General features: G+C 33.8%; 1 protein-coding gene across 3 annotated transcripts in view; it reads right to left on the bottom strand.

Moving 5' to 3' along the window:
- The window catches only part of CDK15 (cyclin dependent kinase 15), a 114972-nt gene that overhangs the window by 58816 nt on the left and 39079 nt on the right, over nt 1-17077 (bottom strand). For all 3 annotated transcript variants that reach the window (XM_044667462.1, XM_044667461.1, XM_044667463.1), the window contains exon 9: nt 9998-10091. In XM_044667462.1, the coding sequence (XP_044523397.1) occupies nt 9998-10091 (94 nt within the window). The remainder of the gene's footprint in view (nt 1-9997; nt 10092-17077) is intronic.

Here is a 17077-nt window from a genome sequence, read left to right as displayed (position 1 = left end):
TAAAAAAAATAAACCCAAGAAAGTCAACTTCTTGATAGTGACAGGATAGTATCAATGGTGAATTCAAACTCCTACTGACAAAACAAACCAACAAACCTCATTTCCATATGATATATCTATCAGAATTATTAGAATTGCTATTACTTATTCTCTAGCTTGAAGTGGGGATTAGGTATTTATTTTAACTATTAAGCTATGGTTCAGTGGTTCTATCCTTTTATTTTTTTTAATATGAAGGCATTGTAACATCAAAAAAATTACTGGACCTTCATTTGATAGTATTTATACTATTTGTATCCATTGCTTGAGGAAATAATATAACAACAAAGATATTATAAACTGAGTAACTTTAAAGTGAATTTCTGTTTAATTAATCTACTTATATTTACCTATATATCTAAGAGTATCTATCTAGCTATATTTGAATAACAGTCATACATATCTATATCTATTGTAGATATAAGGTACATATAAGGTACATAAGTCAGCCTATGAAACATATATATTTATGGATTTAAATCAGTGATTCCAAAAGTGGGTGCCACCGCCCCCTGATGGGTGCTGCAGCAATCCAGGGAAGCGGCAATGGCCACAGGTGCATTTATCTTTCCTATTAATTGCTATTAAAATTTAAAAAATTAATTTCTAGGGGGCTAAGTAATATTTTTTTTCTGGAAAGGGGGCGGTAGGCCAAAAAAGTTTGGGAACAACTGATTTAAATAAACTTCTTAGCTCTCCAGGGGTCTGTACCCTGTAGGTTGAGGAATATACTTTTATTTTTTAACATGACATTTTAAAATTTCAATAAGATTTCAGCAAATTTTAAATCTCTGATAATTTCTTACCTCTTACCTTTCCCTAAAGGTGATATGGAGAATTTTCCTAGAGTAATACAGCAATAGAAATTCTTTAGCATAGGTTACAAGTCAACCTAAACACTACTGTTTAAAACGTTAAGTGGTTTTTTTTTTAATTGTGGAGGTTTTTTTTGTTTTTTTGGTTTGATTTGATTTGAACCCTCTATTGGCTGGGGAAGCTATTAATTTGTTGAAATGGGAATTAAAGGCATTTTGATGATTGGAAAGATGGTGTAATTCATCTTACTCTTATTTAAACGGGGATTGGATCCTTTGCTAAAATGTATATGGCTAGTGAAATAGATAAAAATTTGATCAGAAAGACAATGGTGAGGGGAATTATGGAACAAAATAAAATTCATAGGAATGACATTTTAGGAAGTTGGAGAGTGGAAATATAGATGTCCTCTTTATATGTGTGCCTCCAAGACTGAATATTTTAACACTTTCAAAATAAACTAAAGAGGAAACAGTGGTTTAGTTTTTAGGAAATTATAGACCCAAATCAGAAAAATTAGTTGATTTAAGAAAAAATTTGCTATATCAAATATGATAATGATTATTTTTTGTCTGTACCTAGATTTCATTGGTACTGGGAACTATCTGTAATTTCAGGTTTTAGAAAGTTGCCTATGACATTGAGAGGCTCAGAGATGTGCTCCCAGTCACAAAGCTAATATATAGAAAAGGAAGGACTTGAATGCAAGACTTCTTGACTTCTAAGTCTATCCCTTCTACCATATTGCTTTTCAAGTTCATATTATATAATTTGAAATTCCTAGTCTCTTTCAAAACTCAGCGCAGGCTCTACTTTCTGTATGAGGCCATTCCTAGTCCCTTCAACTGTTAGTGGCTTCCTCTCTAAGGCTACCTCAAATCTGCTTTGTATGTGTCCTGAATACAGTGTGTTATGTGCAGATTATCCCCCCCATTAGAATATAAGCTCCGTGAGGGGAAGTTTTGCTTTTGTCTTCCTATCCCTAGTACTTAGTATAGTGCCAAGTACATAATAAGTCTTTAATAAATGCTTCTTGATTGATAAATTAACATGTAAAAAGTATTTGCAAATATTAAAGCTCTATAAAATGCCAATAATTATTATTATTTGTTATCATCGTCATCATCTTAAATTATTTGACTAGCTTGTTGTGATTACATACAGGGAAACAAATTGAGAGGCTTGTGGTCATAGAAATTATGTTTTATGTGTTTAACTTTTAAAATCTGCCTAAAATGTTGTCACATTAAAAAGACAGCACAAGAATATGGTGATTTCATCCCATTATATCAAAGCATTAGAGTGAAGATCTAGCAACAAAGCTGCTACATCAGGACAGCCTAGCATGGTGAAAAACTATTAGATTTGCAGTCTGGTGACATGGGTTTGAATCCCTCCTTGATAACTTACTCTTCCTACTTGGGCAAGTCATTTGCCCTTTCTGGGATTCTTGTTGGCCCAAATGTAAAATGAGGGGAGTTAGATTAAATTATTTTTGTGGTCTTTTGAAGATAGTTGATCTGTCTGAAAGATTTAGGAATAAAACTTCTCACCACCTGATAAGTTTACTCTTAAAACTTTGTATTATGTGTGTGTGTGTGTGTGTGTGTGTATAAACCATCTTCTCTCGTTACTTTAAAAGATGATGACACTTTTAAACGACAGTATATAGCAAGAAGCTGCATGAGTCAATAAAACTGGAGAATGATTCTTTTTTTTGGAGAAGAAAAATTTAATGAGCAGAGAAGGATATTGATTTTTTTAAAGTGGAAGCTGGGTAATCACATATCCTTTATGCTTTGTTCAGTCTGTTGCTGTTTAATTGGTCTTAAATTTTTGATGCATTATCATAAACATCAAAGGGAAGTTTTCTATGTTTTATTACACTGTGTATAAGACAACTGCTCAAAAGAAAATGGCTCTTAGGGCAAAACCATCAGCCCCGCATGTTGGACTGATCATAATGACAGCTTGTCTTAACATGGGACTTGACGATTTACCAAAAAAAAAAAAAAAAAAGACTTCTTCACAATGATCCTTTGAAGGAAGAAGTACAAATATTATTATTTCCATTTTGCTAGTGGGAAAGTTAAGGCTTAGAGTCTATAAATGAATAGTAATTGTTGGAATCAAGACTTGAAAATATTTTCTGATTTGAGAGCCAGTATCATGCACTTGGAATCAGGAGACAAGTTCAAATCTTACCATTCAAACATTTGCCAATTGTGTACAAAGCAAGTCACTTCTCAAAATCTGTTTCTTTATCTATAAAATGGTTATAATAATGCTTTTTTTATTATATCTCACACGGCTACTGTGAATAAAGTGCTTTGCCAACCTTAAAAATGGTGAATTATCCATTGGTAGGCTAAGCTAATATAATAAAAAGGACAATTCTATCTAAATTAATTTACTTATTCATGACAAACCAATCAAACTACCAATAATTATTTTATAGAAGTAGAAAAATAAAAACAAAATTCATCTGGAAGAACAAAAGATCAAGAATATCAAGGAAATTAGTGAAAAAAATTGTGAAGGAGGCCTAGAAATATCAGATCTCAAACTGTACTATAAAGCAGTGGTCATCAAAACAGTTTGGTACTGGCCAAGAAATAGAATGGTGGAGCAATGGAATAGACTAAATACACAGAATATAGGGGTAAATGACCTTAGCTAACTAGTGTTTGATAAACCCAAGTACTCCAGTTTTTGGGGTAAGAACTCACTATTTAACAAAAACTGCTGGGAAAAATGGAAAATAGGATGGTAGAAACTAGGAATAGATTAATATCTCACTCTATACCAAGATAAGGTCAAAATGGGTATCTGATTTATATATAAAGAGTGATAAGAGAAGGAAATTAGGGAAAAATAGGATAGTTTACCTGGCAGGTCTATGGAGAAAGGAAGAATTTGTGACTAAACAAGAGATAGAGTTATAAGGTGTAAATTGAGTAATTTTTGTTATACTAAATTAAAAAGCTTTTTTACAAACAAAACCAATATAACCAAGATTAGAAGAGAAATGAAAATGGGGGGTGGGGAATTTTTATAACAAATTTCCCTAATAAAGGTCTAATTTCTCAGATCTATAGAGAACTAAGTCAAATTTATAAGAATATAAGTAATTCCTCAATTGACAAATGATCAAAGGGTATAGATGAGCAATTTTCAGATGAAATTTTCAGAAGAAATCAAAGCTATCAATAATCATATGAAAAAATGTTCCAAATCACTCTTGATTAGAGAAATGCAAATTAAAACACTCCAAAGTACCACCTCACACTTTGCAGATTGGCCATTATGACAGTAACGTAATAAATGTTGGAGAGGCTGTGGCAAAATTGGGACACTAATGAATTGTTGGTGGAGTTGTGAACTAATCCAACCATTTTGGAGGGTAATTTAGAACTATGCCCAAAGATCTATTAAACAGTGCTTACCCATTGATCTTGTAATAACACTATTAAGTGATGATAGAAATGATAAGCAGGATGATTCCACAAAAAGCTGGAAAGATCTACATGAACCAATGCAGATTGAAATAAGCAGAACTGGGAAAACTTTGCACACAGTAATATTGTATGATGATCAACTGTGAAAGACTTGGCTACTCCTAGCAATACAATGATTTGAGTCAATTCTTTTTTTTTTAATTAATTAATTAATTTATTTAATTTTTTTGAGTCAATTCTGAAGGACTTATGACAAAGAATGCAATCAATCTCCAGAGAAAGAATTGTTGGAGTCAGATGCATATCAAAGCATACTATCTTTCACATTAGTTTATTTACAGTTTTATTTTGGTGTTTTGGTTTTATATAAGTATTCTCTTATAACAATGACCAATATGGAGGTATATTTTGCATGATATTACCTGAATAACTCATATCAAATTATTTACCATCTCTGGAAAGGGAGAGGGAAAAAAAGAGAGAGGGAAACAATCTGGATCTCATAATTTCAGAAAGCATATGTTGAAATTTGATATTATATGTTATTGGGAAAATAAAATATTTTTGAATAAAAAATGTGAATGATCATTTTATTATTATTATTATTATTCAGGACCAATGTGCTTTCTAGTGCTCTATACTAACCAATGCAATGAAAAACAATTTACTCTAAAATATTTACATTTAACATCTTGTTATCTATTTGATTATCTAAAATATACCTTACAGGTGCAGAGTAAAGATGACATAGTGAGAGGAAGCATTTTTGCCTTAGTTCTCTAGCATATCTTCTCCACAACAACCTAGAAAATAAGCCAGCCTGAATTCTGAAATTAAAGTTCCAATTTAGCTGTGTGGCTTTGAGTTGAACAGCAGAGCAGTGACTCATTTCTAACCTTTAGCCCAGCACATAAGCCTTCATTGGAAAAATCAGAACAGAGGACCTAAACCAAAAGGGAGCCAACAGTTCAATCACTCTAAACCTGCAGAACCTCCCAGAGGACTAACAATGCTTGATATGCAGCAAAAGTCATCCATACATAAGCCAATAGCTCCGACTTGCAGAACTTAGACCAGGAGGGCAGCAAACAGATCTTCACTATATCATATGACTCTGGAAGCACTGAAAACGTGCATGCCCAGAAAATGAACTGTGGGCAAAAGGATGCATAAAGAGAAACTAAAGCCAGACAGTCCCCCTCCAGTGATAAGCAGAACTCAAGACTAACATAAAGACCAAAGTAAAGAAAAATAAACAATCAAAAAAAGAACCTAATCATAAAAAGTTACTGTTGTGACAAGAAAGCTCAGGACTCAGAAGAAGAAAATAACTTAAAAACACCTACAAGTGGAGGGCAGCGGGGTAGCTCAGAGAATTGAGAGCCAGGCCTAGAGATGGGAGGTCCTGGGTTCAAATCTGGCCTCAGACACTTCTCAGCTGTGTGACCCTGGGCAAGTCACTTGACCCCCACTGCCTACCCTTACCACTCTTCTGCCTTGGAGCCAATACTCAGTATTGATTCCAAGATGGAAGGTAAGGGTTAAAAAACAAAACAAAACACCTACAAGCAAAACCTCAAAGAAAAACTCAAATTAGATGCAAGTCCACAAGAATTTCTAGAAGAGCTAAAGAAAAAGCTAAAAAAAAAAAAAAAAAAAAAAAAAACTTTAGTCAAATGAGAGCCCAAAAGAGAGAGCATGGGTGGGATTCTATTATGTTTAGATGGTCTGAAAAGAAGAAAGGAAGGATGAGGAAGAGGAATACAATGAAAAAGGAAGGTAAAAAATAAGAATGGGGAAAATGATCTCATATAAAAAGGATGAGCAAACAAAGATTTATATAGTGGAGTTATGCAACACAAACTTCGCTTTTAATTGAACTGGTTCAAGAGGGAAAGAATACGCACATGTAGCCGTGTACAGACATTCATTATTTATTTGGGAAGCAGGAGGAAAAGCACTGTAGAGTCAGGAAAGAACAAGAAGAGAGTAACTTAAGGAAGGCAGAAGCAAAACAGACTCATAAACAGAGAATAGTACATAAAAAAAGAAGTCTAAGGGTAAAAGAAAACTATAGGCTAATTTCCCTAAAGAATATTGATATAAAAAATTAAATAAAATATGAGCAGAGATTATAGCAATATACCATAAAGATCAGGCTATGATCAGGATAGATTTATATCACGAATGCAGGGCTAGTTCAATATTAGGAAAACTATAAATATAATTGACCATATTAACAAGAAAACAACAAGCATATGATCATTTCCAAAGATACAGAAAATATAACACTCATTCCTGTTAAAAATCAAACACACAAATAAACATTAAAGAGCACAGGAATAAATGGAACTTTCCTCAAAATAATAAATATATCTACCAAGAGCAAGCATTATCTATAATGGGGATAAGCTAGAAGCCTTTATATCAAATTATAGGTGAAGCAGAGATGTTTACTCTCACCATTGCTATTCAATTTTGTACTAAAAATGCTAACTATGGCAATAAGAAGAAAAAGAAATTGAAGGAATAAGCATAGACAAAGAACAAACAAAATTATCACTTTTTGCATATGACAGTTTACTTAGAGTATCCTAACCTAATCTAGAGAATCAACTAAAAAAAGAATCAAAACAATTAAGAACTTCAGCAAAGTTGGAAAATATAAAATAAATTCATATATCATCCACATTTATATATATTTCCCATAAAATCCAGCAGTAAGAAATGGAAAGAGAAATTTTATTTAAAATAGTTACAGGTAGTATAAAATACTTGGGAGTCTACCTGATAAAATATGTATGAGCAAAATTATGAAACACTATTCACATAAATACAGATCTAAAGAATTGGAGAATTATTAATTGTTCATATGTAGGCCAAGGCAATATAATAAAATGGCAATACAACTTCAATTAATTTCTTTATTCAGTGACATATCAAATTTCCAAAGAGTTACTTTATAATATTAGGAAAAATAATAACCAAATTCATCTGGAGGAACAAAAGGTCAATAATATCAAAGGAATTAATGAGGTAGGGTGGCAAATAGGAAACAAGTGGGATTAGCAGTACCAGATCTCAAACCATAATATGAAACTGTAACTATCAAAATAATTTGTCACTGAATTAGAGAGGCTAATCAATGAAACAGATTAGATAAACAGAAACAAATGAGTACAGTAACCTAGTATTTGAAAAACCCCAAAGTAGAGTGTGGAAGAAATTACCTGTCAGATCTATGGACTGAGGAAGAGTTCATGGCCAAAGAAGAGATAGAGAGGTTCTCAGAAAGTTAAAATCGATCAATTTGTTTACATACAATTTAAATGTTTTTGCCCAAACAAAACCAATGCAGCTAAAATTAGAAGAAAGTCAGGAAACTAGAAAAAAATCTTTGGGGCAAGTTTCTCTGATAAAGGTCTCATTTCTAAAACATTTAAGAACTGCATCAAATTTATAACTCTAAGAGCCATTCTTCATATGATAAGTGATTAAAAGATATGATGGGTAGTTTTCAAAGAAAGAAATCAAATCTATCACAAATCATATTTTAAAATGCTCTAAATCACTAATTAGAGAAATGCAAATTAAAACGACTCCAAGGTACCATCTCTTATCCATTTGATTGTATAAGATGACAAAATAGGAAAATGATATGCTGGGAAGATGTGGGAAAAGAGATACATTCATGTATTATAAGTGTAACTGTGAACTAGTCCATTCATTATTGAGAGCAATTTGGAATTATGCCCCCAGAGCTATAAAACTATGTATATCTCAGGCTTGTCAATACCTCTACTATATCAATACCCCAAAGAGATCAAAGAAAGAATAAAAAGATCCATATATATATATATGATAATATGGCATTGCATTCAGGTTTAATGGGGTGAACTAGCCAAACCCAGAGGTTCATAACATGCCTTTCTCACTTGAGTCAGATGGGCAGGAAAGAGGGACTGAGTTGTCCCCATGGGAATATTTTGTCTTCTTCATAATTATGGACCAGCAGCCAACCAAAAAGTCTCCCCAAAGGACCAGAAATAGTCAGAATATCTGTGTATTCTCTGAATTCGGTAGGAGGGACTTCTACAACATATCATCAGCCTTCAAAGAAGCAGGCTCCCCAGAGTTTTCCATGTGGGCTTGTAGTAGACAGGGAAAACTGTATATATTCTCGGAATGGGACCAGGCTACCCTTCCCTCCTCCTCATTACCAAAGTTTCTTCAGCTATTACCCAACTGATTAGCCCTCGTTTTGTTTTTAGTTCTTTACTATCACAAAGAATACGGATATGCATGATGTGGTATATATTAGATTTTAGTTTCTGTTTTTTTTAGCTTCTTAGAATATATGGTCATTCTAGGGGTCACTGAGTAAAAGAATATAATCAACTTTTTTCCCATAATTCCAAAGTTATCTACAATTATATAAACTTTAGTTATTTTACCATTAATGATTTGGAGCATATTTTCAAATGGTAACATAACTTGGGATGCTGATTCTTTTTCTAAAGACTGTGTGTTCTAGAAATACTTATATATTAGGGAATAACTCTTGATTTTTTTATATTTGTGTTGATTCTTGATAGATTTTGGATATGAGGCTTCTTTCTATCAGCAACAATAGATGCAAGTTTCTCTTAATCTCTTTATGCACTTTTTAGTTTTTTATAGTCAAAATAGTCCATTTTTATCTTTTACAATCTTTTCCACCCCCTGTTTGGTAAGAACTCTTTCTACCACCATGCCCAATTCATAACTTCACTCAAGTCCTATAAACAACCAATACTTCAAAGTAAATAGGCTGGTAAATTCCTTTTTAGGGTAGACCTGGTTCAATGTTTGAAACTTGGATATATCTTTCTCTAGGAATAAGATATACAGTGATACCTTGGTTTTCGTCATAATCAGTTAGAAAACAATCGCTGAAATCCCAAAACGAAAACTGAGGCAATTCTTTCCATATGAATCAATGTAAATCCAATTAATTCATTGTAGACACTCCAAAATATGTGCCCCCAAAATTTTATAGAGTAAATATAGTGTTTAATACTAAAAACACTATGAAATTAATATAAAATTAATATAAAAGACTAAGACAAAGAATAAATGAACATTTAACATGGCATTCACCATTCTGAAGACTCTTTCTTGGCATATGGACAACAGCAAGGAGGGGAAAGAGAGATTATTGTTTGGAAGGGGAATTCCCACCCATAAAGACCTTAGGTATCAAGGTACTATCTGGAAAGAGTTTGGAAAGAAGCTGACATGTAGAGGAGTTGTTACCTTGATTATGTTCCTCTTCTCAGTTGAGATACTATGGGAGAATTTCTACTTGACTGAGATGAGATATTTCACTTCCAATGAGCTCATTCATTTTATATATTGTCAGGTATATATTTTCCTCCCTATGCTTTATCTGATTTTCATTTGCTATATGTATGGATAAATGGATTTATTTGCTTTACAATACATGTATTGCTCACACCTAGCAGGAGATTGTGTGTCACCCTTTGTTTTCACAAAATTAGCACTGAGGTCAAGTGGGCATGCCAATGAAATCTGAGGCAACCTACAAAAAATAAGACAAATTTTTCATGGAAAAAATCCATGAAAACCTAGACCAATGATAATCGATGTCAATGAAAACTGAGGTATTGCTGCATTTTTCTTACCTCCCAGATCTTTTCTAGTTGTTCAAGAATATCAGAAACTCCAGGAAACAAAGGTTGACCCTGGAGCATTTCAATAAAGATGCAGCCTGCACCCCTAGAAAAGGGAAAAAAAGTGACCTTGGTACCTTTGAGGATATTATTTGAATTATAGGATGTCAGAGTTGAAAGGACTCTAGAAATCTTCAAGTTCATGCTATACCAAAAGAAGAATTCTCTCTATAATTTACCTGACAAGACTGGGTTCTTGAATACTTCCATTGAGGGGGAACCCACTCCTTAAATCAACTCCTTTCAGTTTTGGATAGCTCTATTTATAAAGTTTTTCTTCAAATCTAAATTTAATTCTTTCCTAATTCTACCTATTTGTCCTAGTTCTCCCTTCTGGGGCCGAAACAGAACAAGTCTAATCCCTTCTCCACAAGAAAATCCTTAAAATATTTTAAGGTAACTTTTATATTCCCTTCAACTCTTCCTTTTTCCTTGCTAAACATCCCTATTTCCTTCAACTGATCTTGATATAATGTTAACCTTCACCATCCTGGTTTGTCTTCTCTGTTCCCAAACTTTATGAATCTCTATTAAAATGTGGCATCCAAAATGTGAAATAAGGGTATTAATTATAATATATATGCAAAACTAGACCAAACTCACCACTTATTCTCTGGACAAAATTTTCAGAGATAGTTATTCAAGGCTATTTATCATTAGAAGTCTTCTTAGAAACAAATAGGTTGTATACACCTATTGTTAGAAATCTCAGACAGGCATGTCAACTAGGTGACTAGCCTCAGACACTTCCTAGCTGTGTGACTTTGGGCAAGTCACTTAACCCCCATTGTCTAGCCCTTACCACTCTTTTGCCTTGGAACCAATACAAAGTATTGATTCTAAGACAGAAGGTAAGGGTTTTAAAAAATATCTTTAACAAACTGCAATTATGGAGTGGCTAAACAAATTGTGGTTCATGAAAGTAATGTAATATTGCTGTTCTGTAACAAGAAGGGATGACTATTACATATTCAGAGAAGCAGAAGAATACTTAAATGAAGCAATGCAAAGTGAAATAAGTGGAACCAAGAAGACAATATAGATGATACTATAACAATGTGAATCACTACCACAATCAAAAACTCTGAAAATGAATTCTATGTGATTTTAGTGACTAAATGTGGCTCTAAGTAAAAGATGAAATAATATACCCCTTTCCCTTCTTTCTATGAGCCTGGAAAACTGCATGGATAGTGTGTTATTTAGAATTTCTGGGGTTCTATTTAAAAGTATTAAGCCTCAAGATATGTAGATATATGACAAACTTTCTGTGGACATGTGGGGGACTTTCAGACTACATTTTCCATGATCCAATGGGTTTCCGGTTTTGGACGTGACAACGGGAACCAACGTAGAGCGTGACTTAAATTAGGGGTGGAGCTTGGGCTTGGGCTCTTTGGTATGAAGGAGACAAGATGGGAGGAGGTACAGACTGGTGGCATTTTTTGAAATAGTCAGGCGTGGTCTTATATATTTTACCAAAATGGCCATGGTAATTAAAATATTACTTTTCCTCATAATATCAGCCTTTATCATTTTAATCGTTACACTTATGGCAACCACATTGGAAACGTAGCTTTCAATTTTTTAGATAGCCTGAGAGTATTTAAAATCCTCTCCAGAGGTATGGACCTGCTCTTGCCTTTTTGAAGTTTTTGGTTCTGTTTTTTCTTTTCTCACTTTTCTCCCCAGCCATAAGACTGCTTTTCAGGGAAAGGGGAAAATGGCTTAAAATGCCGTGTTTTTGTTAGCAGCATTTTATTTTTGCATGCCGAGTATTGTCTTTCTGATTCCCTTGGACGCTGCCAGCCAGCTGAGCCTGATCCACCCTGGAGGGGCAAGGAAGCCACTTCTGGCTTCTGACCTTAACCCCAAATGTCGGTGCCCTGCCTGCTACTGCCAGTGCCTCTGCCGCTGATTCCTACTAAATTCTAATGTTCTTGCCTCCCTGGACTGCCTTCCCTGCCTGCTGAATCCTGAGCCCCACATTGCAGACCCCTGGCTGCCGCTTTTCCTGCTATGGATCCTGCTGCTGACTTCTGAGTCCCTGGCCGTTTTGAGTTCAATGCTTCGAGACTGCTTCTGCTGCTTAAGATTTGGGAAGTATGCCCCTCCCCTCTTGTTACTCCACTTTCGCCCTCCACTTGGCACACACACACACACACACACACACACACACACACACACACACAAGTCCTCCACGTGGGTTTTCTAAAACCGAACCTAAGCTTTTCCCTAGCTCAGCTAGCGTATATTCTTCAATTGGGCCACATGGCCTATTTCAAACTTTCTTGCAATGGTTAAAATGAAACTCAGGGGAAGAAATTCACCCCCATACCTGCTCAGGACTTTGAACTATATATCCCTTAAGCTCAGAGCATAGCCTGGTTATAAAGACCTTGAATTGAACCAGAGGTGGACTTTAAAACCTCAGAACTGAATGGGTTTTATTTCTGTTTTAAAAAGACTCTATCTTACTGTATTTTGCTGATTAGTTTTGTGAATTAATTTTGTTTATTTTGTTGATTTTTCTGTTGCACTGAATCATTTTAAGCTAATGAAGTTTTGGCTGCTAGATTAACTCCTTTTATGATTTTATTGTAACTACCAAAATAATGAACAAATCTATTAGAACTGGTAAAAGAGGTTTTTTTGACTGTATAGCTTATTATTTGTTACTCATTGTATTTCCTAATTTATTTAAGGTTTCATTTTTTTACTGTATCAAAACAATGCTGTTCTTTGTACTATTTATGAACATCTTACACATTTTAAAGTTGTAAAATTGTCTTATGTATACTGGATTTGCTGTCTCACCTATAGGAGCACATACCTTAAGTTTTTATTCTACCTTGATAATTGTTTACAACCTTGGAGATTTTGATGCCTTGAGAATTTAAATTGTAATTTTATAAGAGGTTTTAAATTTTACTTTAGATCCTAGTCCCTTCAGTATGAATGATATTTTATATATTTATTTTAAAGAATTGTTGTCTTAAAGGATAAGGTTTTATATATTTTATTGTGAAGAATTGTTGTCATATATACATATATATATATATATATATACATACATACATATGTATATATATATATTTTTAACAGGAAGCCAGAAGGGCTTCTGTATGCATGATGTTAGTCTCTATGATTTAGCCTGCTTTTATCAGAAGGATCTAGAATTCTTAAGGATAATTTAGACCCAGAAGGTTTTTTTTTTTAATCAGATTTTTTTTTAGGCTCTGCCCCACAATTGCTATGGAGGCAGTAACAGAGTTTGTTAAGAAAATATCTTAGCCAAGGTTTGAATTTGTAACAAGTATACAATTTTTTTAAAACATCATAGCAAGTGATAGTACTATTTTAAAATGTGTTATTAGAAATTATGGTACTTTATTTGAATGTGCATTGTGAATCTGCTATTTTGTAAAACCCATTTACACTCACAGCTCATGCAAAGGCTTAACAGAAAATGAATCTCATTTTTGGGTAAAAAAACCTTTCACTAGTTCTAAGAGATTTTTTTATTTTTAAAACATTTTTCTATTTTTCTTCCTCACATGTGCAATGCAATATTTGTTCTTTTCCCATTTTTTTTTATCTTTGAGAGCATTGTATTTTTTTCTTTAAATTTATTTTTAAATTTCCTTATTGCTTTTCCTTTTAAATGTTTTAGTTAGAACAATTGATTTTTTCCTTTTTTCTCATTTTGTGTTAATCCTTTTTTTATTTTATTTTACAGTGATATAAGCTTAATGCAAATATATTTGCTATAATATTAATGCATACCTGAAAAGCTTGAGACTATGATAACCTGCCAATTATTGATGGTGGGACTGTGATTTAATGTCTCTCTTGTCTGATTCCAGGAAAAGTGCTAAAAGAGCTATGAGATCATGGAGACTGACTGAGAATCTGCAAAGTGGCAAGGAGCAAAAGGCCATGCAGACCATGGATTTAGAGGAAGTTCTAGGCCAATACTGAAGGGCTTGAATCTGGGGTTCAAGTTTTGGAGTCAGCTTTTCTAACACTTAGAGGCTCAGATTTCCCCTTTAACTTGAATTCCTAATGAAGCACCCAAGATTGGCTATTATTGGCCCATTCCCTGAGAAGGTGCAGAAAAATCAGACCAGAGAAAGGCATTCCCCGTATTTCTCTTATATAGAGAATGGCAACTTTCTGTTGTCAATGGCTCCTGAATGGGTAGCAAACTGCTTAAATCACTTTAATTGGGCCTTGATTCAAAGGCCTGTTTATTTTTCCTTATATTTTTGCACATTTTTACATTTCATTAACAAGTTAATTTTTTCTTCTTTATTTGAATTTTATTCTTTTTTTTTATTATTTCTTTTGCCATTTGATTTCATACAACCCCATGACTCAGGCATGCATCCTTAGCTGACCTGGTCTACCCTTTTCTGGGGAGAAATGTGTTATTTAGAATTTTCCTCAGGGAGGGGTCCGTGTTAAGTTTTTAAATATCATAATGTCTGTATTTTATAATTTATATTATAGGGGGCAGCTGGGTAGCTCAGTGGATTGAGAGCCAGGCCTAGAGACAGGAGGTCCTAGGTTCAAATCCGGCCTCAGACACTTCCCATCTGTGTTACCCTGGGCAAGTCACTTGATCCCCATTGCCCACCCTTACCACTCTTCCACCTATAAGTCAATACACAGAAGTTAAGGGTTTAAAATTAAAAAAAAATAAAATAAAATAGAATAGAATAGAAAATTTAAAAAATATATATGTTTAACTCTTTTAGGAGTAATTTCAGGGGGGCCTTTATCATTTTTAATCATTACAATAGTCAGACTTGATTTATGTGTTGGTTAATTTTGCTGAACTAAGCTTTTTTTTTTCCTTTCTTTTTTCCTTTGTTACAAAGGATGGCTCTATGGCTAGGGATATGGGGAGAGGGAAGATATATTTTTTTAAAAAAGAAAAACAAAGAAATCTGGAACAATAATGTTCCTATGACAGTAAAGGACTCCTGCCAAAACAAAGTTCATCTTTTAGAGAATTCTTTTGAAAAGAGAAACACTCTGCAGCTAGCTGTAACAAAAGCATACACTCTCACTTAACTCAAGTTATTCATTTTCTGAGAAGAGAGACAAAATGTATAACTCAAATGAAATGTATTTTTCTTCCTAGGTAGTCATACTAAAGAATAACTCCTATATGCCAAAAATGCACAGGAATGATTTTATTATTAATCCTAGTACTTCTTATTAAGAGTCCTCTGAGTGATATAGGTTAAGAGGTTACAAATCATTGACAAGAGGGATTATCCCTTAGGTATTCAAACAAGATTCAGACAAATATATATATATAAATTCTAGAATGATGCATATATATATATGCATCATTCTAGAATTTAAACTTGGGTTGTTTTTATTCCCAATAGGTTTTTATTGCATGGTTAGGAATGTGCCTCTTAATACTACTTTTTCATGTTGGTGGTTGCTGGGAATTATGAATGAGGGACATTTGTGGTACCATTCCTTAATCCCTTTAAAGTTTCAAACTTGCATAAATCTGGTGTCCTATTCTTGGAACTGTTTGAATTTTTCACTTTTAATGATCAAGGGGCACAAATAGACAGTTTTCAGATGAAGAAATCAAAACTATCAATACTCACATGAAAAAGTGTCCTAAATCCCTCCTGATTAAAGAAATGCAAATCAAAACAACTCTGAGGTACCACCTCACACCTAACATATTGGCCATTATGACAGCAAATGAATTTTTAACTTTTCATCCAGATGTTTGGCCCCATGAAGTCAGTTACCTAGGTCCTGCCATACCATGAAGTTGTTTGTATTTGTGGGACATTGGTATTTAATTGTAGTTTTCCATTTTCATCAAGTAAACAGTCATAGTCTCTTGGTTCTTAATGGAGAGAGTCACACTGAGGAAAATGCTTTCCTTTAGGCAAGAGATGACACCTCTAGAAACACTATCCTATGGTTTCAAGGTGTCACTAATTTAATCTATCATGATATACAATGTCATATCCCCAAACTCTTAGTGCAGTTTTTTTGGGGGTTTTTTTTTTAGACCCTTAACTTCGGTGTATTGTCTCATAGGTGGAAGAGTGGTAAGGGTGGGCAATGGGGGTCAAGTGACTTGCCCAGGGTCACACAGCTGGGAAGTGGCTGAGGCTGGGTTTGAACCTAGGACCTCCTGTCTCTAGGCCTGACTCTCACTCCACTGAGCTACCCAGCTGCCCCCTTAGTGCAGTTTTAAACTACTAAGACTTTTGGGACACTCTATATTACATACAGTTCTAGAGTTGACGTGAAGGACAGATGATAATTGTGTTAAAATCTCAATTATACCTAACAGTTTTATTTTAGCACTACAAAGTTCCAAAGAGTTCTTCTATTCACTGATAAGAGAAACTTAAATTTGCCTTCATTTTTCAGATTTGCGAGTTTTAAGTCTTATTCTTTTCACAAAGATCAGCATATACTTTATCTGTATTATTTTAAACTTTTTCCACAACTGTTTTAGTTGTTTTTTAAAAATAAATTCCTTCTAAATTTCCCAGTATTAACATATTTATCTGACATTTCTCAACAATTTCATATCAAATAGTCCTAACATTTAGGTCCAGATATAGTGGCATAGAGGTATTCCTTTATCATCTTCATTATCTTCCTCTTTTCTTCCTATACTTCCTTCCCCTACTTTTTCTTCTCCTTTTCCCATTCATCTTCCTTTTTCTTCTCCCTTCCTTCTTAAAATCTTCCTCCTTCTTTCCTCTTTTTCTTCTCTCCACCTTTTTCCCCTTCTTGAATTTTCATTCTGCTGTCTGTCTTCAAGACTTCTCAGGAAATGACTATTCTATAGAACTACTTCTAAGGTAGGAAATGGATATGAAAGGGGATAGATATTAGCTGGCAATCCATAGTAAATCCTTCCAGAAGAGAGAAATGCAATGGGTTATTTTACTGAATCACTTGTATCTTTGGAGCAAAGATAAAAAATAATAATTTGGAAATTCTTTGCTATCTCCTTAAATGTTTCTCACT

Source organism: Gracilinanus agilis, chromosome 3 (assembly GCF_016433145.1).
Source record: "Gracilinanus agilis isolate LMUSP501 chromosome 3, AgileGrace, whole genome shotgun sequence".
NCBI lineage: Eukaryota > Metazoa > Chordata > Mammalia > Didelphimorphia > Didelphidae > Gracilinanus > Gracilinanus agilis.
The sequence above is the reverse complement of the archived record's forward strand: the minus strand, read 5'-3'. Positions and strand labels throughout refer to the sequence as shown.